The following is a 24948-nucleotide window of genomic DNA, read 5'->3' on the forward strand; positions in this document are numbered from 1 at the left end:
AATGACTTATTTTATTTCCTATTTGTTTTTTAATTAATAAACAAATGGAATCATTCTAAAAATTGTATTTCTGCAATTTTTAGTGTGAAATTTTGACTTAAAAGCATAACAAATTTACTTTCAATCTTTTTATTCTTGTTTACCGGGAGTGCCAATATGTTTTGAAATGGTGTAAATAGTAACTCATAGAATACTATAATGTGTCTTTGTGTTTTTTGTGATTTACAACATTCAGTGTCTATTTCCTTTCGATTTCCATTACAGGTCTGCGAGTGCGAATGTTCAACTTTGCTCTGAAGGTGCTGAGCTGCCTCCTCTATATCGTCAGAGTCCTGCTTGACAACCCACAAGAGGACAGGCAGGACTGGTGAGAAAACCGGCGATAACACGGGGGGATTAATGAGGTGAAACTCTGTGACTTTAAGGGTCTGATAACAGTCACAGGAGCACCAGGTCAATATAAATGAGATGATGGTGTGTGTAAATCATCCTGCTAAATGGGTTCCAGATTTTTGCAGGAGAAAAAAGGGATGTTGGAGTTTCTGCTTAAATTTTGTAGATGTGGCAGAGAAAACGAATTATATTTAAATGTTTTTTTTCCTTCTTCTTTATTGTTTTGCCCCCTGCAGTGGCAACGGAGTCAACTGCACCAAGCAGAACACATCAACCCGTCCCTGGAGTGAATTTGACTGGTAAGCATGCAAACCGCTGCGGCGCTAATGAGGAGCGATGGCCTCTGCCTGCGGACACCGAGAACGAAACCACACATCCCGGAGGACGAAAAACCCACGACCCCCGGCTCACCGGACGGAAACGCTGCATAACACAATCAATGCAGCTTCACTGAACCGGCGCAATCTGCAGTATTGATATTAAGCAGGACCTCATTCATTTGTCACAATCCAGCTGTATTGAGTACCTGTCAGCATAATATGTACGTAGTGGCTGCGCTGGCTAATCAACAGCGATCTAGTGGAGATAAAGTATGTAATATACTAGAACAGAGACAGAAGAGCTCTGGATCAGACCTGAGGCTGTGTCATATCTCCTGTTCAGGGGACCTATTGATCTAATTGACGGCTAATGACACTGGCTTAGCTCCGGCTCCAAATGAATAAGGAGCCTGACATAGTGAGTTCAGGCTGCCTCCCTTTGCAGGCAGCATCACATTCATGGCAAGCAGCCTACCCTACGCTCCAGCGCACCTCGGAGGAAAAAGAAACACCCGTTCCGTCACAATAAGAATGCAAATGTGAATCTGCAAATATGACTTTGCTCCTTCCATATGAGCCCTCTGTGGTGTTTCAGTTGTAAACACCATAATTAACTCAGCAACTCGAGTTGTATTTGTAGACACAGTTGCAGTGTTTGGGGGAAAGAGAGTTGCCTGTATTTTGCATTTTTAAGCTATTTATAAAAACATTGTATTTACTCAACTAATCTCTGCCCTCCAACCCTCTTTTCCCTCTGTTGTCTCTGTAGGAAACTCATCATCTGGGTTGACAGACCTCTACCGCTGTGGGCGCTGCAGGTCAAATATTTCTTATCACATGCCTTGTTAAACATTTTTCAGCCTACAGTCATTCACACATACTAAGAGAGTTAGCATATGTTCCATCTTCTAATGTATATGGGACATTTATTAGTCAGCTGCAATATTAAAATAAAGACGTGATGATAATAATAAATGACCTTGAACTTAAGTAAGGTTTTAATATCTCACAATATAGCTTAGGCCTTTTTCTGATTGTTTGTTCACTTCATTGAAGGGGGGCTGGATTTTTGTCCCTTCACTTCTGTGTTTTTCATTATAAAGAAGATGGACCATATATTTTTATTTGTCTGCTGTGCTATTCAAGCACCTAAACCTAATAGAACACAACACATAGTTTATGTCTCATTGCACCAAAACACATCAAGCTGCATTGGACCTGGATGTAGCAAAAACATTCATATTGATTTTAGCTGATTTGTCTTTAAGAACTTTAAATAACTGTTAACTTGGTAAATGATTAACCTGTTTACTGTATCTATAAATGGAGCCTTGTGAAGCCTTTTTATTGTGAATGATCAATAATAATTTTTTTTAATGCAGTATGTGTGTCAGTTTTACAGCTCAGAACATAATTTCACCAAAATAAAGTTACAGAAGTCACACTTTATAAAAGCATTTAGTATGGTTAGCATGGCTGGCATTAGGAAATAGAATCGGTCTATATATGTATTTCCTGCCATTAGTTTCCTGCTAGCTTAACTGTGACATTTCTAAGGGATTACTAAGATATTGCAATCCATCATGATACACAGCAGGTAAAATTGGACTGGATAAAATGCAGCAAATTTGCTGTAATATGTTCAGTTTCCTCTTTTAGCCAAAGTGCCTCCATAGAAAATAATTTCCTTTCTAAAAGTGTCTTGTCTTTTTGCTTCCTGTGATTTTATCTCAGTGATGCTGAAAGACACATCAACAAAAGTCTTTTTCCCACATTAACAACTTCCACACAACCTGACCTGTTAACACTTACATATTGGAGGCTAACTGATCAGAAAAAAAATAATATGTCAATTCTAGTTGACAGTGATTACTTGGTGTATCCTGCACATCCTTGCTAAACCTGTTGCAGAACCTTTTAGTGATAAGAAATAAAAATTAGGCCTAATACGTTTTTCAAAACTAAGTTTTATTGTAATTTCTTAGCTATGTATTTTGTTTCTAAGAGAACACTGCCTCTGGTTAGACTGACTGTGGTGGCAGGATGTGCTCATATTGACTGTTATTGTGTATTATAGCATCAGGATGCATCTAAACATGATCAGTGTCACCTATCAGGTGTTTTCACTTTGTGGTTGGCTCATGTATGCCTACATGCCAACATTTGTTTTGCATTTTGTTTGCCAATAAATTCGTGTCATGCTATCTCAGGGTTTTGACACATAGAGCTGAAATTACTGTAGTTAAAATGTGTTTACACTAGCAGAGTGATTACACACATACACATGTAAATATATATATATAAAAAAAGATCAGACACAAAAATGTCTGTTGGTTCATTTAAATCTATTCCCTCTGAAGCAAAACCATCAGCCCTCCCACTGATTCCTCCTACGCTCTTCATCTCTGTGCCTCCTAATTTCTCTCTGCTCTTGTCTCTCTCTCCCCGTCTGCTCTGCCTCTGTGTCTGTACGACCGTCTCTTACCTACCGTCTCTTACCTACCGTCTCTCCCTCTCTTTTTGCAGGTGCTTGTGGCTTTCATCAGCTTTTCAGAAACTATGTTGCTCGTATATCTCAGCTACAAGGTGAGCCACTTGTGGCCCTCGATGGCCACTCTGAAGCCTTTTGTGAAGTCTAAGGCTCTGATGTCCACAGGCAGCGTTGAAAACATTTGGATGGATTTGATATGCATGAATGTTTCTCTGTTTTATTTTTTTTTGTCTTCATGTTTGCTCTTCCAGTTTGAGAGGCCTTCTAGCTTACTCGTATGGTTCTGTAATATATCAGAGCAGCTTTAGGGGAACCCCCTGTGTGGAGGCAGCTGGGAGGGGGGAGAATCCATCCATGGGTTGCCCTGCTTTTGATGTATTTGACACTGCAAGCCTATGAAGAGCTCACTCCACAGATTCCTCTGGAGGATGGAGGTCTTAGCATTTAAAGCTGACTGATTCCTGTGGACTCAGCCTGTGACTGTCCACCTACACTAGTCGGATTCAGGTCAGCATGCAGGCAGCAGACACATAAAAACGGCAACGGCTGACATCTTAATTGAACAGCGTGGCTTAGAGCAAACTGAGTAATGCTGCTTCGCCTCTTAAACCTACACAGGGGAGTTTTATAACCTGTGTACATCCTGATGTGTTTTATGGTGGAGAAGCTTCCCCCTGCAAGCGACATGAGTTAACTCCTAAAGTCGCAGCAACAGTGAAGACTCCTGACCTCTCTGTGTGCGGTTTCTGTTTCCAGGGAAACGTTTGGGAGCAAGTCCTACGTGTTCCATTCATTTTGGAGATGATCAGCACCGTTCCCTTCATGATCACTGTGAGTGGGAAATGTATGCTTTACTGAACCCCGGTAGTATGGGAATCTCTAAGTCTGGCCTTTTGTTTTGACCTCGGCTACAGTGATACACTGAGGATGTAACAAGAGGCTCTTCCTCACATAATCTCTTCTCTCACCAGAGATTTCAGGAGTGTGCATTGTAATAAAAAAGGTGATAAGACAGAAACTTCATTGCTCTTTTTTATCCCCCCTGACAGGTGATTTTGCCCTCCTTGAGAAATCTTTTCATCCCTGTATTTCTGAATTGCTGGTTGGCCAAACATGCTTTGGAGAACATGATAGTAAGTGAAGCACTGAAGTTCTTAAGCTGCATTCACTCATCATAGGAGAAAATCCCATGATTTTATGTTGAACTCCTATTAATTATCTATCTGTTCTTTTCTAGCTGTGCCACACAAAACCTCATACTTTTAAATACAAGAATTTGTTGCATAGGTTTGGACTTAATGTGTGTTTTTCTCTGACGTTGGCATGGCAAAATTGAATATACAATAATATTTTCAAACTCCTATCTATGTTTGGGTAAATTAACGTTAGCAAATTGCTCCTTCTGCATACTACACATTAAATCATTATTTTCTAAATGATGATTTAATTTATTAAGGGCTACAGTTATCCATATCAATCTGTCCCTTGTGGAATAAAACCACTCTTCCTGTAATATCACAAATTAAATGAGCTTATGTTTAATTTCACTAGCCATAAACACATTTGATTACTACCAGATCTTCACAATCAAGAAATAATAGAAGAACCTGCTTATCTTCATTCTGACAGTAAACCATGCTTATGATACTGTGACGGCTTTGTTTGTTTTATAGTTAAATTTAATTTCAAAGAATTTTTGCTGGACACAAAAACATAAATTACTCATAGACAGTAAAGAAAAGAAAATATAGCACATCTCCAGGTACAATGATAGAATAGAATGGAATTGAATTGAACCAGTTTTTTCCCTAATAAAATAATTTGAAACTGGTCTTTGTATTTAATTAGGTTATCATTACTAAATGTATGTGACAAAAAAACAAAAAAAACAAAGGGAATTTGTAAGGGAGTGAAATCTTTATTTTACTCTTTTTGGAGGAATTGTTAGCATTTTTTTAACTGGTTTGTTTCCTGGTTTTTAACCAGGTTTTTAGCAAAAATAATGGCTGGAGTTAGGCCATTTGGACATATACCTATTCAGGCTAGAGATAGTCCAACTGGCCTGAGGATTTTATCTAGCAGGTGCTTTTGTTCAGTAAATAGGGCCATTACCTAGGCCAAGTACCCTGGTAATGGCCTCAACGCATCTCACAGTTGCACAATTGTTCCTTAGACTTCGACTTCGACTTAGACTGACTTTGTTGTCATTTTCAATGCACAGGGTGTATACAGAACGAAATTTCGTTGCATACGGCTCAGGATAATGTTTGAGGTTCCAATGTTGTGAGTAAAATAAAATACAGTATAAAATATGAATATAAATCTAAATATAAAATATAAAGTGCAGGACTGACAGTAAAATAGAAGTTATTTAGCTCTGTACATGTGCAAGGTATAAAGTGGAGACCAGTTTTTGAGTGCAGTCCAGTTAAGAGTTCAGCAGTCTGATGGCAAGTGGGAAAAAGCTGTTTCGGAACCAGGTGGACCTGCACCGGATGCTGCAGAACCTCTTTCCAGAGGGCAGCAGGGAGAACAGTCCATGGTGGGGGTGTGAGGGGTCACTGATGATGTTTCGGCCTCAGGACACGCATCCTGCATCGATGGTTGACCTGACACTTCGCCCTTTTGCCTGAGCTGGGTGTGGAAGGTTGTTGCCGAAGCAGTTTCTCCTTGTGTGCCTTCTTCTCACTCACATGAGAGTTACCGAACTCTTTTGCAAGCTCAACCAGGAAGTCCACCCGTCTCTCCTGCACCCCAATGCATGCCTGATAAAGCACATGTGCATTCAGTGCTGCCATGTCAATCATGTTTGCCAGGTTTGCTGACCAGCTGTCACATAGTGATGGAACCTTGGTCACCCCCCGCAAGATTATGACTGAAATAAATGCCATTAGTTCTTGTGAACTAAATAGGTGAAGCAGTCACCTATTTATCCTCCACAGCACAAAAGGCTGCATGCAAATTTGCATGTGCAAAGTCTCCCAGATTTCTTTTGCTTACACTTTTTGCATGATTTTTTTGAGGTGGATCAACACAATTAATACCCTCTTAGCTTTATTTCAAAGAGAAACATTACTCATTTCTTTTAGAAAAACCTTTGCATATTTTTTGAAACAGATTGTATGTTTTGCAAACTCTATGTACATTTGGCAAAATGACCTGGATAATGCAGCACAACATCATGGATCAGCTGCAAAAGGTCACATCTCTCCAAAAACACTTCATGTATGCTTCAAAACTAAACTGAAGAGCACTACCTACAGGAGATCTGATCTCCTGCAGGTATCATAGATACCCACCCCCAACATGGACTATTCACATTCCTACATTCTGGCCTGACGGTCAACGGCCACATTTACAATTGAAGAAGAATGCTAATTTGAGCCATCAGAGTCGTCAGGGTGGACTCAGGGCCTTTTGGCCCTGTTCAGCCATTCTAGGGAGAAATCGAAAACCCAGCCATTCTAGTGTTAACTGGTTTGTTTCCTGGTTTTTAACCAGGTTTTTAGCAAAAATAATTTCTATACATAAAAAAGATCAGAATTCTTTGTTAAAATTCCCAATTTAATATGATTTCCATATCCATGATGAATGTGTATAAACATCTGCCGTAACTGCATATCTCAATTTAGTTTCTCATCTTTTTGCTTTATTGGTATGCACTTCTTCTTCCCATCAATACTCCATCCATGCTGCTTCATGTACTCCAAGGGTTACAGTTTCTCATCTCATTTTAATATTTCGTATATTTTTCCACATTCTCTCAATCATCTTGTGCCGTCTGTTTTTGAAATAAATATCCTTCTCTGTGTCGTCTTGCAGAACGATCTCCACAGGGCGATCCAGCGGACACACTCAGCCATGTTTAATCAGGTCGTGATTCTGATCAGCACACTCGTCTGTCTCATGTTTACATGGTGAGTACCACAACTTAACAAGGAAGGAGTGGCAACAGGCAAAGAAAAGCAAAGCTCGAAGTGGAGATGGAATAGGAGAGGAGAGAAAAAAGATGAGATAAGGCAGCAATAGAAGGAAAAAGAGGAAGACATCTAAAGAGATTGGAAATTGCCGCTATCGGAGCTGAGAGAGAACGGCAGAAAGAAGAGAGGTAATTGGTTACTGCCGGAGTGAGAAGGTGCTCTTAAATGACAGCAGGTGATGGCTTCAGTGAAGTGGAGGATGTGTCAGCTTGCCTCACACGTGGGGCAAAAGGCACAAGCAATTCAAGGAGAACCTATTGAGTTAAGCTCTCTGACCACTTTGAGTTTGACATTTTCCCAGTTGACTCACATCTCAGCTGAATATTACGATAACAGCCACAAAACATCTCCGTGCAGAAATTTCCAACAAAGGCGTTCAGGCATGCAGCCGCCCCCGTCTTTGCACATAAAAAGTCACAGATATTTGCACAGGTGTGAAAAACATTTCCGCCTGAATAATGGCTCCCATGAGCGCCCATGCCTCTCGCAGCATGGGAAGTGTCTTTGATGCTCACTTTGCCGTTCTTTCTGTCTGCACTAGCATCTGCGGCATCCAGCACCTGGAGCGAGCTGGAAACAACCTGACCCTCTTTGACTCGCTCTACTTCTGCGTGGTCACGTTCTCCACCGTGGGCTTTGGCGACGTCACGCCGCAGATATGGCCCTCACAGCTACTGGTGGTCATCATGATCTTCGTGGCACTCATCGTGCTTCCAATCCAGGTAACAAAACAGTGATCATATGTACAGTGTTTTGCAAATGCATTTGCACATTAGAACCACAACATATGTATGTTACTGGGTAGAGGTGATATCACTGTTACCAACACTTTTTTTATTTTAGTTTGATATACCAGCACATTTCTGACCTTTAAGTGCTTTTGTGGTTTTTCCATTAAAATATTTGTGAAAACCTCGGGACAGAATTTCGACAATGTTTATAGGTGTCAGAAAAATACATACAATACATGTGTGCATATTTTCCTCCATAAACACTCTCTTTTTTTTTAGAGGGGTCATGTGTTATGGTTACTGAGAAGATCCAGGCAACTAAATTCAAGACAATCTATAAAGAAAATCTGTTATGGTGCATTCACATCAAATGCGTTCTGAGCGTCCAGCGCGGCGCGATTTGAACTGTTTAGAGCATTTTGAGCATTTGGACGCGTCCAATGCTGCACATAGACATAGCACATGAACGCATTTGGTGTGAACGCACCATCAAAAGATGCTAAATGGTGAAGCAAGGGGCATATATGACCTGTGTTAGAATGACCTAGTCAAAGTCCATACGTAATTCCAATTGAGGATCTGCTGCATGACTTGCTATTATGTGGGAAAAATGTATTTCTTGTTGGTTTATTGTACAGCATCCCAATATAAAGTTGTGATTTATCTGTGTAAATGTTGAAGAACAATTTTTTATGATGTTACATAAAAGAATACAGGCATTATTCAAGTCATGTTAACAAAAGCTATATTTGCTTAGTTAGCTGTGGAATCCCTGAGGCAAGAATTCATTTTACTCTAATTTGTTTTATTAAACTAGGAAAGCATAAGACAGAATTATATTTCAAATATAATTCCCTTTTTTTTTCTGGCTAAACCAAGTACACGCATATTTAATGCTCATGGAGGAAAATATCACAAAGATTAATTTAGCAGTCACTTTGTCACTCTCCAAAGATTATTAGTTTTTTTAATATGCTCAAGAACATTAAAGTTCCTCCCCTTATCTGTAATAATCTTGTATTCCCCCTTCACACAATAATTGGATGACTCACAGCTTCCTACGTAGATTTACGACACTATTTTTATTCAGAGAGCAACAAGAGAGTCTACCACACTCACTCGATTTCCTAAATCCCATCCCTGTCTCTGAGCTGCTCCATAAAAAGAAAATTTATGAAGGAGACTCAGAAAAACTGTTTACACACGTACAGGGGCCGATAAAACACCTCGAAATGCATCGGTTTGATGGTTTCCCAGCGGTTGTTCATCAGATCTGTGTAAACCCGGAGGTGGAAGCTGTGCCTGTATTTCTCCCAGTACATGCAAAAGTGTTAATGGGATTCATTCCCTCTGAGCAGATGTTTTCATGTGTCTTACCTTCAGTCAGAGCAGCTCTCTCTGGATCGAGACCCTCTATAGACACACGACTAATACGTTATAGGATAATGATGAGCTTCGCTGGTACACTGGACTGTTTTGTTTTGTTTTTTATTTCTTACTTTAATTTGCAATAACCTAAAACCAATTTTAGCAACTGACATTTTCAATAGCCATTCAACTCAAAATTCATTTATTTTCAGCAGAAATGAGCAATTTTACCACGAGAATACTTAAATCGACTTCCCCTGTTGAAATAACTCTGTTTACAAGTTGTGTGAGTTAGGATTTAATTTCAGATATACAACACTATAATATTAAAATCAGTCTTTCCTGTAAAACCATTCAAAGGGCTATTCACGTCAACTAATGCAACCTGAACGATGGTTCATCTTTTTTATTATTATTATTCATTTTATTTGAAGATCACAGACTGATTTTCCCTCACAAATTTCTTACACTTTTTCATTTTTTGTTAAATCAAACAAACATATAAAGTAAACGGGGTTTTTTCAATTTATTAAAGTAAAAATAAATCTAAATCCAGACACGATGTGAAAATTTGTTTATACCACCAGCTTGTGAAACCCTGAATAAATTGACTAACCATATTTTCTTTTGGAAGGTTGGATCCAGGCATTTTTATAGCCAGACTCAAGAAATTACTTCAATAAAACTTACGTAAAGTAGGCAAAACAATTATATGAATAAATATAGATAAAAACCTAAGTTTATCAGACACGCTGTTTACGATTGTCTATTTATTGGCTGTTAATTATACGTCCAAGTTTGAACTATACAAGGTTTTCACTTTTACATATCTGTGATAAATGTGGAAACAAGTAGCCAGGATGTAGTAATACAAAAAAAAGCAAAAAAAAAAAAAAAATCTAAACGTTTTTAATAATCAAAACTTGCTAACTAAAATACAAAGGATTGTGACAATATTGAGACTAGAGCTGCTCAATATGTTGAACAGAAATCATGTTGGCAGTATCAATATTTTCAATAAGTGAATCACAGCAGGTTGTTTGCAATAATTGGTTGGATATTACATTTAAAGTGTTAATAACTTTCTGCATACAGGTAATATATTTGGCTGGATGAATGTACTCCAACAGTTTTACAAGTGTTTGACTTAAACACCTGAATTATTTACCATTTATGAGTCATATTTAAATGCTTTTAAATTACAGTACATTTATGAACACAGTACTTTCCAGTGCTTTCGATGACTGTGTAATAATGTGACTTTGACTAACTGTCAATTTTTCATTTTAAGTAATAAATCATCTAAAATGCAGCTAAATGTAACTGTGTTGATTTATTAACACAACACAACTGCTTGTCATACATCTTTAACTGGGACTGAATCCCACGCTAACATGATCAAAAGCTTTCTGTATTCCAGTTGGGTCAGGGTGATTGCACAAAGCCCTCATTACAACAAAAAAAAACTTTAGCTTCAAAACATTTTTTGAAACTTGGATGAATAAATTTATGCAAAACGTTTCTTTAACTTTGATATCTCATGCTCTCCACTTCCCCTCCACATCTTTCATCCTTAAATACCCTGTGACATTTAGAAACTGGCCCCTGCTGGCCCCCATCCTGTGTGTGTGTGTGGTTGGGGGTGTTTGTGACCGAGTGTGTACCTCTGTCTGACCCTGACCATTGTCTGGGCTACAAACAGCCACAGGTCTCACCTGATTTACTGATTTTTCTTTTTACTTCTGTTGTCTGGGTTTTCTTGACAAATTGCCAGAGTTTTAGAGGTTGTGCCTCTTGATGGGATTTTTAAGACTGTGATTCTGAGCAAAGATTAGAAGAAAGGTAAAATGTTCTTTATTACAACTCAGTTTCATCACTTGAGTTCACTTGAAACAAATCTTGATATTTTCTGTGTGAACCTTGTTACATCATTAATTTTAAAATGGGGCAAAATAAAATACTATCCTAATGACGTACACTGTACACACCCCTGATGAAACATCCGGTTTTTGTGATTTGAAAAATAAAACTGATACATTTTCTAAACTTTTTAAACTTATTCCACCTAAAATATGACATTATACTGTAAAAGTCTACAACATAACAATTAGATATGTCTGGAAAATAAAATAAAATGAAAAAAAGATACAACAATGCATAAGTGTGCAAACCCTTAAACTAATACTTTGTTGAAGCACCTGTTGGTTCAATTTCAGCATTCAGTCTTCTTCGGTTGGAGTTTATCAGCATCTCGCAGTTTGACTTGACAATAAGTCAGCGCTCTGCTTTGCAAAGGTTCACCACATCCCACCGCCATCTTCAGGTTACCTCGCAGATTTACTGTCAGATTTAGACTCCTGCTTTGGTGTCTAAAACTTGAATCATTCTATGCAGTCATCATTCTGTTGTTTTTGGATGGATACTTGGACTCACTGATGTGTTGAGAATTATCTGCAGCTTTTTTTTGGCGAACACCTGAAGGTTTTTCATCAAAACCGATTGGTGACTGAAAATGTTAAAATATTTATTCACTTCAACACAAACCCTGTGGTTTATCTAAAATAAAGCAAATCGTGATGATGCAATCATTCTGTTTTTGTGGGTAAGGTGTTGTTTTGATAATTAATGTTGTTTGTCTGTATAACATACCTTTGTGAATTGTCAGTTTCATCGGACCGTGACTCATCCTCCCTCTAGTCAGATAAGGATAAACAAACAGAACGTGGCAGAAATTTCTGCAGCTCTTTCAATGTTGATGATGACCTTTTGGCAGCCTTCCTGAACTCTGACTTTATTGACTTTTTATCCATTTCTTGGGATGCAGGGACTGTCATTTTCTTAAATTATTGATAACTGCCTTTTCTCTGACATAAAGCACACTGCAGAGTTCTGGACTCAACACTGCTGAATGCTAGACTTAAATCTGAACTTCAATCATAAAACGCTGTAAATTAAGGGTATGGAAACCTTTCCGACCACTTGTTTACCCCACCACAACATTTTTCTTTTCTTTTCTGTTTTTTAACAAATTGTCCTACTGGCAAATATGTTTGTTTGTGTTGCCCCAAGTTGGTTTTCATTTTTCTATCACCAAAATGTGGAGTTTTTACTGGGGTGTGTACATTTGATAGAGCCATTGCATATATGGCTAACGATGTTTTATTTTATCTGAGGCACAACAAAAACTTGCAAGAAAAGAAACAGTTAATTACAAAGATGGAAGATCCTATATTTTTATTATTTGTCATTCATTGCAACGATTGTTGCTCCAACAGAGGATATACATCAGCGCAATCACCAGGGCTTCTGCTTGTCAGTGTCGACTCTGAGTCTGTGACCTTCACATTGAGTAGATTTGTGTGTGTGTGCATGCAGGCGTGTGTGTGTGAGGGTGCACGCGGGGGTGTGTGTGTGTGTGTGTGTGTGTATGACGACAAACTGAAGTGTGTAGGAAACTCTCGTCATTCCTTCAGCACTTCATTTTCTCAGATTTAATACTTTCTACCATCCGTCGCTCCTCCTGTTGCACCAGATAACATCTGTGCCGTTTCGTCTGAGCCTCACTAATATTTCCATTACGTGTTTCTCCCTGTTAATGTGCACTATCACATTCCACTCACCCACACTCCTGAAATCTCCACTTATCTTAATTTGTCCCCAAACACTTTCCCTGATCAAATGGAAACACCACACACTAGGCATCGTTTTTCTTTTCATATACCACCTGGGTCTTTGCTGTATTCCAGCTAACCTAATCCGCTTTCCATCTGTTGAATGTGATAAATGTCGTCCTCGATGCAGTTTGAACAGCTGGCCTTTCTGTGGATGGAGCGGCAGAAATCCGGAGGCAACTACAGCCGCTACAGGGCGCAGACGGAGAAACACGTGGTGCTGTGTGTCAGCTGCCTCAAGATTGACCTCCTCATGGACTTCCTCAACGAGTTCTTTGCTCACCCTCGGCTTCAGGTCTGCTTTGAAGTAGGACAAGAAGGTTTTCAGGGGTCCGTTGAATGTGTGGAAGTGTGTTTGTTGCCTATAATTAAACCTTTCCAGGAGCAAAAGCAGCCGAGGGCAAAGCAGGGGATTAATCCTGCAATACCAAGGATCCAACTCTGACTTATTCATGCTGGAGCAGCTGTGAGTCTGTTTGCTGGAAGGTGTGAATATTTACTTGTTTTTCTGGGGATCATTTTACTTTTTGTTACTGAGAGCAGAATGTAGATGCAGGCTGAATATGACTTAGGCATTTTTTTTTTATTTGATATGTGAAATTTGGCATTAAGTGAATAAATAACTACGTTTTTTGACTTTCGGTGACCTCTGCAAGCATCTTTGTGGTCAACATAAACATCTAAAGCCCAAGCCTTTTGGGCTGTATTTTTCCTCCTGTGTGTGTGCAGGACTACTATGTGGTAATCCTTTGCCCTGCTGAGATGGACGTCCAGGTTAGGAGGGTCCTTCATGTTCCTCTTTGGGCTCTGAGAGTCATCTACCTGCAGGGGTCTGCCCTCAAAGATCAAGACCTTATGAGGGCCAAGTGAGTAATCATGGCTGGCTGTCTCTATTAAAAGCTTAATTACAACAGTTTTATTAAACTGGGGAGATATGAAAAGCTCCACAGTGGTCAATAATATTTAATATGCTGCTCAGAATTAATTCTTGAAGTGTCTGGAGGCCAAAAGTAACACCTATAATTTCCACCCCCTGAGTTTGGATACAATGCCATGCAAAGTATTCATACCACTTGAACCTTTTCATTATATTCAATGCAAAAACAACAGCTTTATTTATGTTGAGAGTAATTTACACACACTTTGACTCTATGCACTATTTAGGTAACTTCTTATGGCAATCAGTGGCATTCTATGTTATTTTGGAGTATCAGAGTGGAGGGGACCGAAAATAGATGCAGGTCACATCTTTCAGGTTTTTACTTGCTTATTTCTTCTCTACTTTATGATTCTATGCTTTGTGTTTATTTGTCACTTAAAATCTCAATAACGTGCCATCAAAGTTTGTGGTTGTGACAAAATGTGAAAAAGTTCAAGGCATATGAATACTTTTTTGCAAGATACTGACTTGCAAATAAAACAAGTTATGCTAGTGTCACGGAAAAAGCCTCCTTGTTTATTCCCCTCACCTCCCACTATGTCGTCTTAAAATGGTGTGTGCAATAAAGTTACATTGGTACATTTGTTGTTCTGTCGTCCCACTTTCTTCCTCTTTTGTCCTCTCTGACAATAACATGACAACACACTTCTTCCTGTGTCTCACGGCCTCCCCCAATTCTCTCTTCCTCTTTCTCTCCCTCCCACTCCGTCTGCCTGTCTCGCTCCTGTGGCTGCTGGCTCTACTAACTACCTGCAGGATGGACGATGCTGAGGCCTGCTTTATCCTCAGTAACCGGTTTGAAGTGGACCGCATTGCTGCTGTACGTGCTTCAACATTTCCCTGTTTGATCCTGACTCTCTTCGGCATTAATCATGGCTAAAGTTTTTGCTCTTCCTGCAGGACTTTTAAGCATAATTCTAATTTTATTTCACAGTTATTGTGAAATAAAATGCCTTACCATCCATCCAGATCTTTTGAGGAAAATAATCTGGATGATTTGTGGTTGATTATTGGTAGTTTCTGGGTTGTTTGTGCTCCTCGGCTAAATTCTGATCAGATGATTTTGAAATGGGGAAAAATGGCTTTCCCAAAGCCCAGACCTCAATCCTCTAGAAACCTGCTAAGTGGCCTGAAAAGCTAAAGCTGTATCAGAAAATCAACCAATTTAAATGAACTCTACCAATTCTCCTTAAAGGAGTGCTGAAATATTCAGTCAAGTCTATAAATGGTGAAGTTAAAAAACTTCTGCAGATATGAAAGGAGCACCTGACAGATTCAATCATTTTCAAAAGGTGTAACCAACAAAGTATTTTGGCGAAGTGTAGTTCAAGACATCACACATTTTATTCAATGGATATTTAGAGCAAGACTTTTATCCTCTTCAGATCAAAATAAGTGCTAGCTGTAATTGTAAAGCTTTATGTCATTCTTACTTTCACACAATTTTTAAAAGCCATCTCATGACCCTTATTTCACAAGTAATTCTTCACCATCTTAACAAGTCTGACAACAAGAAGTCCAAATTTCATTGCTCTGAACTTTCAGGACTACGTTGCGCCACACCATCAGGCAGGTGCATTCAAGAGGAATGCTATAACAGTCTGATGCCTCTTATGATCTCTTTGTACCTTACTGTCTCTCTCTCTCTCTTCCCTCCCGCTTTCTGTGATCAATACAACTCAATACACTGTTTTTTTATTTTTGGCAGGACCATCAAACCATCCTCCGAGCCTGGGCAGTCAAAGACTTTGCTCCAAACTGCCCCCTGTACGTCCAGATTCTGAAGCCGGAGAACAAGTTCCACGTCAAGTTTGCAGGTGGGCAGAGAGTGTGAAAACGAAGAGGCTGGCATTGTCGGGAAGCAACAAATTGTTTGAAATAATATTTCTTCCTAATCTTGTTTGGAAGCTTATTTTGTGCGTTTTGTGCTTTTTTTCCACTTTAACAAAGGAAATAGTTTGTCCCCAGTTCTACCTGAACCATCTACTTGACTTTTTATCCTAAAGCATGTATTTTCCCTCAGAGTGCCCATGCAGCCCTATCTCTCCTCCCAGCTCAGAGGAAGTGTGGGACAAATTGGCACAGCTTGCCTGTAAGCCTTTTGCGAGTTTCAAACGTTGCTCTTTGGAGAGTCTCCATCTCCATCCTGCACAGCATCATCTGTGAGTGAACGACAAGGACCTGCGCTCTCTCACGTCCTGTCTTTCCTCTTGCACGTCTCTCTGCTTGCAGCCCTGGACGATCTGAAACCCAATTCAATCTCAGCTGTCTCCATCGATGATTAATGTTTTACTCTACTACTTTAGCAAAGAAAATCCCCCTCTTTTTGAAAAGTGCTGCAGTCGCACTAACCTGGCAGACAAGCTCTCTCCGCAGGGTAATCCTCCCACAGCGCTGTTAAAACACTACGCCGACAGGCCGGGGCTTTTGTTATTAGTAGTGCAGGAATTGTTGTGCACAAAGAGAGTTTCATGTTCATCCCTAATCACACCTTTTCTTCAAAACGTGATCAACACGGAGCTCTGCGGGAGGAATCTTCTGCTTGAAGTCTGAAAACTCTTTGAACAGTAAACGGCTTAAACAACTTTGATGTTTTCCATTCTCACATGAACGCACAAATATGTTCCTATTCTATTCATTTACTAAACAAATGACTCGCTCATTGTGCTTTGCCTAATAGCTTGTAGATGTCCTCTCTTTGATGAAGCAGACATTCAAAATGTAGCAAATTTGTGATTTCTTAATTCCTTAATTTACATTGCATTATCATGCTTCAATGAGGAAATTTGTTTAGAACAAGTTGAGTTCATTTTGTTCTCCAAATCCCGAAATCACAATAGCTTGACTCACAGAGTGTACAGTTACACGGACGTTAGTGTGAGTACAGATGCCAAATTTTGACACCACTTAGAAAACACTCCTGAAGTGATGGTGTGGGAGGCATTAATGAACAAGAGATACACAATTTAATTTGATCTGCAAACTCAGCCTAATGGGAGTTGAACATTCATTAGAAAAGATCAGTCGCCATGATGCAGTAGCAAACCCAGAAACGTCGAGGAACAATACATATCCTAACCCGGCTCGTCTCTTGATTATTCATCCAATTTCTATTGAGCAAAAATATTCTCTTGCCCCCCAAGTGTGCTCTGCTTAAGTAGCTACACACTGTTAAAAGCAGCCCACTTATCCACGCAGTAACAAAGTTACTGATTTAATTAGCTAAGCTGGTGGACCTGTGGTCAGGTCCTAATTGCGCTGTTTCAGATGATGCAAATAACCATATTTGCACTTGCAATGAGTCATGCGTTCATGCAGGCTTCGGTCTAGACGTTTCATCCTGGGCTGAAGCAGAAAACACAAAGAAAAGAGCGAAGGTCTTTAGAGCAAGAATGAAAGGGAAAAGGAAATGTGTGTTTATGTGTATGTGTGTGCATTAGGACAAAGTCTTTGATTTAGTCCTGAGGTCTTAGTTCAGGAATCTGAAGGATGCACAACCATGAGAGAAAGAGGAATAACCAGATCGTGATCGTAGACAAAGAAGGAAGGAAACCACCGGAGGAAGAATCAAAAGACAGTGGCTTCTATCTTTGCATTCTTGGAATTTGAGCTATTCAGTGGAAATACTGTATGTGCATAACTATAATAACAAGGACTGCTCCATAGAAGCTACTTCATTTCTTTATTTTTGTCTTGTCCTCTGCAGCAGCAGCAGATGCCCATGTCTCTTTAACTTCAAAATAAATTGACAGGTTGGATACCGGGAGACTACAGCACATTTTGTGTGTGCGCTGCATTATGATGTGCTGATCTGAGCCAAAGGAACATTGCTACTTAATCAGAAGAATAACAATCCCTTGTTTTTTTTTAATTAACATGTTTATCACCTAGCCACCTTCAGTCACACGTCTCATTAATTTTAACACAAGCTGCATTTCTATCTTATATGACCATCTGCTTCTTAGATTAGCAGCCGATTGAGTGCGATTCTCCATCTCTGGCTTTGATGCTCTGTCACCAATTAAAACCTAATGTGGCGCACATTCTGTGCTTTTACTGCCCAGATCAACTGTCTTGCTTAACAGGCAGCCTAATATGCCTGTGCACTGAACTGAAGACACTGCAATCAAAAAATAAATATCCAGCACAGGAAATGGATTCTCCTTTGGCTCCTTTTCACTGGTTGGCTCTCTACAAACATTAACCGGTCGATCAGATTTTCCTTTGAAAGAGGAGACTCTGAAAGGAAAGTGTGGTCTGTGTTTGCTCGGGTTGTGTGGTTGACCCACATGGCTCCATTAGGTGTTAGCTGATGAATGTGTCTGAATACTCTGACCTGTTGCTCCAGCTTTCCATCTCTCTCCAAACTTTAACAGCGACTTGAGATTCTTCCCCTTAGTTGAACAAGCTGAGTGGATTTTTGATTGAGCCGTGAGTTCGATGCGCTCAGTTCTTCATGCTTTGTGTACGTAAACAGCAGGTCAAAGGCAAGTGCAGGAGATGCATGCAAGTGTTTCGTGGCTTACATGGTGGCAGCATGTTGTTGCCACGGCACTTCAGTGAACCAGAAGCTGAATCCAGCAGTTTTCTATTGACAAAAGAATGCGTCAGCTTTTAAGAGAGAACACCACTTTGTGTGTTTTTCTTTAATCCACCCTTAAACTTTTTCTCCATTTGCCATGTTAAAGACAAAAACTTCAAGAAAGTAATTCCATGTACCATTTACTATGGTACAAAAATTGTTCAAGGTAGATTTTTCACCTTTAAATAAGGTCTTGGTGAAGGAGATAGATGGGGGGGGGTTTCTAAGAGGTCTGTAGAGGACTAAGCATTTGAAATAAAGCTGATTGTTTTTGTTAACTTTAACAGTTTTTAAATTATCTCTGAAATCAGTCTGCAATAAAACGTAGAGTAATAATCTTTTTAAGTGATATTTGTATTTGGTGACTTCTGAAGACTGTTTGTTGAACAGTTTTATAACTCTTTGGCACTCATGAAGAGCAATTCTTCTTCTTTACTGAAGCCTATAAAAACCTTAGCTGATGTGTCCTTAATGTGTTTTTCTGTCTGCAGATCATGTGGTGTGCGAAGAGGAATTTAAGTACGCCATGCTGGCTTTAAACTGTGTATGCCCTGGTACCTCCACTCTTATTACTCTATTGATTCACTCCTCCAGAGGACAGTGAGTTTACCACCTTTCATTCATTTAATTTTGTCTAAATGTTGATATTCCCTTCACGACCAATAAATTAAACACTAGAGGGATAAACCAACAAAACAAAGCTGCTTTTGTCTCTACATCTTTTCTTCCCCCCGCCCGTATCTCAGAACTACACCCCAAGAGGCCTTCAAGCAACGTGCCGGAGCTTTTCAAGCCCTTAACAGGTAGCATACGTCAAAATAAATAGATACTTATATTTGCTCTGGGACACATTCATGTATGATATGAATCCGAAGGATTTTCTGTCATGTAGCACAGGAAGTGAATGTTTAAATATTTAATATTTAAACAGTTGTTTAAATATTAAATTTAAACAAATTTAATATAATTTGTAATTACACCTCAATTATCTGGAGGGTAAAAATAACTAAAATGTGGCTAATTTAAAGTTTTAAAAAATTTTATAGAGAATAAGTAAACATAAAACTGTCAGAGTTTTCTTATGTTGCATAGCCTAAGAGCGTCTGACTCCAAGAGTCTCAGGAGGAACTAAAAAACCACAAAGAGTCATCAGACAGGTTTACGGTACATTTCTTTATACAAGAACTATTATGGTCATGTGTCATAGTTGCTCATTTAAGTTTTGTTGTAGAAACATTTAGACTACCATCTTTTAAACAGAGGTCTAATATGGACACTGAGTTGCATGTTGTTAAAAGCAAATTGTGCTCTTGGGTTAACACTGGTTGGTTGCTTTTTACACTGACTTACTGAGTTTCTACAAAAAGTCTTGCTGCCAGTGAAACTGAACATGCTTTATTGTTCAATAAAAAATATCTCAATTGTTAAAAAGCTTGTGAAAGATGCCAAACCTCTTCATATACTCTTCAGAGAGTTGTTTTTCATTTTAACTTATAATGTTCTGGTTAAAATTTCTGGCAATCCCTAGAACATTGTCACCAAAAGATCAACATTTGTTAGTGTGCACTGTTTGGTCTTTGGGCCAGACAGGGGAACTGGCAACTAGTATGGGATTGGTCTAAACTTTTAAGTTTGTCTTAAAATTGAGCTGTTTTATTAAAAATATAAATCTTCTGTGTAAATAACCCAGATCTGACTAGCAGTTACGTTGACTTTACTGTGAGAATTTCTTTCTGATGCTGAAAACTGAGATTGTTCTGACAGCTGTCTGCTGTTGGTAAGATACTGACTGCCAATTCTACAGAACCATTAAGGCTTAAAGCTACATACACATTTTAAGCAGAACTGGAGTTTTATTACATTTGTTAACTTGTAAGTTAATACTTCAGGAACAATAGTACACTGATATATGGAAATTCAAGTTTTATTATTGGTATTATAATGCAATCAAAAATAATACTAAAAAAAATCTGACCAAACAATACACAATTATTGTTTTGTAAGGCAACTGTACCTGAAATAAAGGCATTTTTAATTCAAATTCAATTTAAATGTTTATTTATTCAATAGCAGGGAAGCAAAAGTGCAAACCTGTTTGTTAAATCCAACCTATAGGTTAAATTACCCTTTAAAGAATGTGTCGAGGTGTTTTCATGAGAATTCATCTATATCTGGACTTGACGCCATCTGGGTTTTGGCTCTGATGGTGACTTAAACTTGCCATCCTTCTCTTCTGCCCCACAGCCAGATCCTGTAAATTGAACATTTTTTAACACTCTATTTATATGGAGCCTTTTTTCTTCTGCAGACTGTTCACAGTCACACTACCTCCACACTGTTGCTTCTTGTTGTCACCTCTTTAGCCCCCGCGTGTAAAACCGTATCCCCTCTGAGAGAGCTGGTGTCCTTTTAACAGTACAAATGACTAAGCCGGAGCTGCGAGACCTTGTCTCCCTCCTCGCCCTGATTGTAGTATTGATTAGCAGCTTAGATAGAGATGTAAGATGTCGTCACTATAACCTTGATGGAATATCCTCTCATGTGACCCTGGGTGCTTAAAATAACACATTGTAAAAGGTCACACCTCAACAATTCCCACGTGTTTCGGTTCTGTCTCAGGGATGGCAGCGCAGGTTCACCAGACCAGTGGCACCGAACGTATAGACGCTGCTCAGCCAACGAGGTGCATCACATTCGTCTGGAAGAAAGTAAATTCTTTGGAGAATACCAAGGAAAGAGTTTCACTTTTGCATCCTTTCATGCACATAAAAAGTGAGTGAAAGCACCACTACGTGCTACTCATTGAAATCTATCGCTCAGAGCTGATCAGGCCTGCGTGGTTGCAGGTTTGGGGTCTGTTTGATTGCAGTGCGGAGACTGGACACCACAAACATCCTGCTGAATCCTGGACCGTGCCACATCATGGGGGCTTCTGACACATGCTTCTACATCAACATATCAAAAGAGGAGAACTCGGCATTTGTCAGGGGTCAGAGGGAACCGTCCTGGGGAGGCACGGGAGGAAACTCAAGAGGAGTCCACCAAAGTATCTACCATGGACTCACCCGCCTGCCTGTGCACAGCATCATCGCCAGCATGGGTCAGTAAGACAGAATGACTGCATGAAATCTATCTCAGTGTTTTCATCATTCAGAATTTTTCATCGAAACTGTTTTCAAAACTGTTCTGCATTTTTATGAGCATCTCCATCCATTGATATTAGAATGTCAATGGAAAGGAAATTTATTTCTGCATTCGAAAGTTATAGGGTTAGGTTATATGTTTTACAGATTTGCACTGTGGTACCATCAGTAGCACTGCTGCCTTGCATCTAGAGAGTCTTACGTTTGAATCCTTACCCAAGTAAGAGTAGAACTACTTCAACATATTTTTACTCAAGTAAAAGTAAAAATGTATTTGGTAAAAAGTCGACTCAAGTACTGAGTAACTGATCAAAATATCAACCATTTAATTTTGAAAATTACATAATCAGATGGACCGAAATATAAAGGTAAGAGGAAATTTTGGTAATTTGGTGACAATAATTTACATAAGTAACAAAAATAATAAAATCAGGCAAGAGTTGCATAATCAGTTTCTTTCAATAAAAAACTTAAGAAACTTTAACAAAAGCTGCAGGTGTGTGAATGTGTCTGAATCTTTGGAAACATGTTTGTTTTTTCATTCAGTGGGTAGAGAATTCAGAAATTTTACTCAAGAGTAGAGACTTTTCATAATAAAGTTACTAAGGCAAAAGTAAAAAGTACTGTGTAGTAAAAATATTCTTTAAAAGTAATTTTTTTTCTAAAATGTTACTCAAGTAAATGTAATTGAGTAAATGTAAGTAGTTACTATCCAACTCTGGTGGCCCATGCTGTGTGTCTTGTGCAGTTTTATCTTCTACACGTTTTCCTTCCACTCAACTTTTGATTAATATACTTGAATACCTCTGTGAACAACCAGGCTCCTATAGCAGCAGCCCTATTTGCTGTATCCCTCCTTGTGGAGGCTGTCACTGACTGCAGAGTGGCTGTGAAGGCCATAATATTGGCCTGGCAGAATGTTTCTAGTTATAAATCCTCTTTTCTTGGATCTTATTTGTTATGTTCTAGTCAAAATTAAAAGCAATTACTGCTTGAATTATCTCACTCTGTTCCTTCAATCCTTATATGAGTTTCAGTTTTTAATTGTATTACTGGAACATATTGACTTTTAATATTACTCTAATTCATTGCACCTGCATTTGATTAGAAAGGATCTTGCCTGTGGTTAGGTTCTGTCGTTACACAAACCTGCCACCAAGTGGACAAAAATAAAACTGTCACACTCAAATTCTCAGCCCCCACACTTCTGAACCGTTTTACATGTTTTAAATGGTCGATATTTACCTTATGGGTATGTTTTCAGGCACCGTTGCCATTGACCTGCAGGACTCCAGTGACAGCAGCCCAGAGGGCCAGGACCCCGGAGGCACAAGCCTCGGCAGCGGCAGAGGGAGCAGAAGCAGCTCCAGGGTAGAGATCGGGGGTGCAAACACCTTGGCTCTGCCCGTCATGGGAGATTCAGGGGACGAAAGACGACACAGCATCGCGCCGGTCCTGGAGCTGGTAGACGGAGTCAACAACTCAACCTTTGACCTGCTGGGGGAGCAGTCGGAGGACGAAGGAGGAGAGGAAGGCAAGGATGACGGCGATAAAGATGAAAGCGCCCACTGGTGGGGTCGACACTGCGAGTGAGTAGAGCAAATCATATAGGAGGTTGTTCAAATAGATTCAAAGGTAAATGTGAGTTTGGGCTGCAGGTGGGTGAAGGGATACCCGCTGAACTCTCCGTATATCGGCAGCTCACCTGCACTTTGCCATCTTCTCCAAGAAAAAATGCCTTTCTGCTGCCTGCGCATGGATAAGGTTTGCAACCCAAATTGCTTCTTTATCTTTACTCATACATACCAGAAGACAACCCCATAATCTCTCACACTTCTCCTCCAGCCTTGTCCCCACATCCCTTTTGAGGATGCACGTTCCTACGGCTTCAAAAACAAATTGATCATTGTTTCTGCGGAGAGCGCAGGAAATGGTCTGTACAACTTCATTGTGCCTCTTCGGGCTTACTACCGAACAAGGAAGGAGCTCAAACCCATCGTGCTGCTGCTGGAGAGCATGTGAGACCTTTTTCTTTTCCTGGTTTTCCTTACATCCTGTGTACCGTAGTAAAACCAGATTCAGACTCTAAACAGGTCACATCCTGGTACTGTCCATAATCGCGGCTTTTAATGATGACAGCGGGATTCGAAATCTAGGTTGTGCAGAATGGCAAAATTGGTCCCCTCTTAAAAAAGCAAGTGGGGGAGAAAAACTGAGCCACTGACCATGCCAGTAAACATGATTGGTGACAAGCTGAATGCTTTCAGCACACGTCCTGTTTTTGTGGCAGCTACACGAACGCAGTCGGCCAAATGAGAGTGGAATCCAATAAAAAGGCAATAAAATGCTGAGTCACTGCTGCGTAGTGCCGTTATTTTCAGCTTTCTCAGAAGGCCTTTTGTCTCTTCAGTAAATTCAGCGCAGAGGGAGGGCAGACTGTAGCTGTGGGAACGTTTGCTCTTCTCTGTGGCGTGTAGGAAACACTCTGAAATCTGTTTTCCCCATTTGCCTAGACCTGAAGCTGATTTTCTGGAAGCCATCTGTTGGTTCCCAATGGTCTTCTACACAGTGGGCTCCATTGAAAAGTAAGACCAAATTTATATTTTTTACATTTATACTAATCTATGTGTGTTTCCTAGTTTCAGTACCCTGCAAAAGTGTTGTATTTTTTACACATATTTTCAGACTATATACAGAATCTTGAATGCAATTTATTGAAATCATAACATTAATGGAACTAGACACGTTTGAAGCAAATATGTGGAAGAAGTTGTTCAGTCAGATGAGACCAAAGTGAAGCCTTTAGGTCAGTATGCAGACCATTTCATAGGATAATTCTGTAAATCACCCTGAACACACCATCCCCAGGGTGAAACGTGGTGATGGCTGCATCATCCTGTGGGGACACTGATAACAGTTGAGAAAATAGATGGAGCCAAATACAAGGCAAATATGAGAGAAAACTCGTTACTGGCTGCAAAAGATTTCAGATAGAGGTCGAAGTTCGCCTTTCAGCAACCCTGAGCTGAGGATTAGTGCTACAGTGGAGGGGCTTAGATTTATGCTTTAAATGCAGCTGAGAATTTCTACCAAGATGTGAAAATTGCAGCTTACGTATACTCTCAATCCAATCTGACTGATCTTGACATTTTTATTTCTGGTATTTGCAGAAAAATGTAGAGAATCTCCTATCCTGTTCATTCCACTTCACAGTTGTATTTGAGTATCCCATATATTTTTGTTCTAATTTTGTGTGTTTCTAACAAAAAATACAAAAATTTTTGTTTTAGTGACAGACAATAAAAGTTTTCTTTTAATTATATATTTCC

At 39.5% G+C, this 24948-nt stretch overlaps 1 protein-coding gene across 1 annotated transcript in view; it reads left to right on the top strand.

Annotated features, from left to right (window-relative positions):
* The window catches only part of kcnt2b (potassium sodium-activated channel subfamily T member 2b), a 45865-nt gene that overhangs the window by 13765 nt on the left and 7152 nt on the right, over positions 1-24948 (top strand). Inside the window, exons 3-22 of the mRNA XM_028042493.1 lie at positions 265-367; positions 630-692; positions 1483-1531; positions 3240-3299; positions 3961-4035; positions 4254-4337; positions 7027-7121; positions 7726-7906; positions 13085-13249; positions 13684-13820; positions 14651-14714; positions 15603-15711; positions 18968-19076; positions 19223-19279; positions 21096-21248; positions 21323-21576; positions 22884-23208; positions 23278-23383; positions 23465-23637; positions 24133-24204. Coding sequence (XP_027898294.1) covers positions 265-367; positions 630-692; positions 1483-1531; positions 3240-3299; positions 3961-4035; positions 4254-4337; positions 7027-7121; positions 7726-7906; positions 13085-13249; positions 13684-13820; positions 14651-14714; positions 15603-15711; positions 18968-19076; positions 19223-19279; positions 21096-21248; positions 21323-21576; positions 22884-23208; positions 23278-23383; positions 23465-23637; positions 24133-24204 — 2434 coding nt within the window. The remainder of the gene's footprint in view (positions 1-264; positions 368-629; positions 693-1482; positions 1532-3239; positions 3300-3960; positions 4036-4253; positions 4338-7026; positions 7122-7725; positions 7907-13084; positions 13250-13683; positions 13821-14650; positions 14715-15602; positions 15712-18967; positions 19077-19222; positions 19280-21095; positions 21249-21322; positions 21577-22883; positions 23209-23277; positions 23384-23464; positions 23638-24132; positions 24205-24948) is intronic.

This window comes from Xiphophorus couchianus, chromosome 16, assembly GCF_001444195.1.
Source record: "Xiphophorus couchianus chromosome 16, X_couchianus-1.0, whole genome shotgun sequence".
NCBI classification, from domain to species: Eukaryota; Metazoa; Chordata; class Actinopteri; order Cyprinodontiformes; family Poeciliidae; genus Xiphophorus; species Xiphophorus couchianus.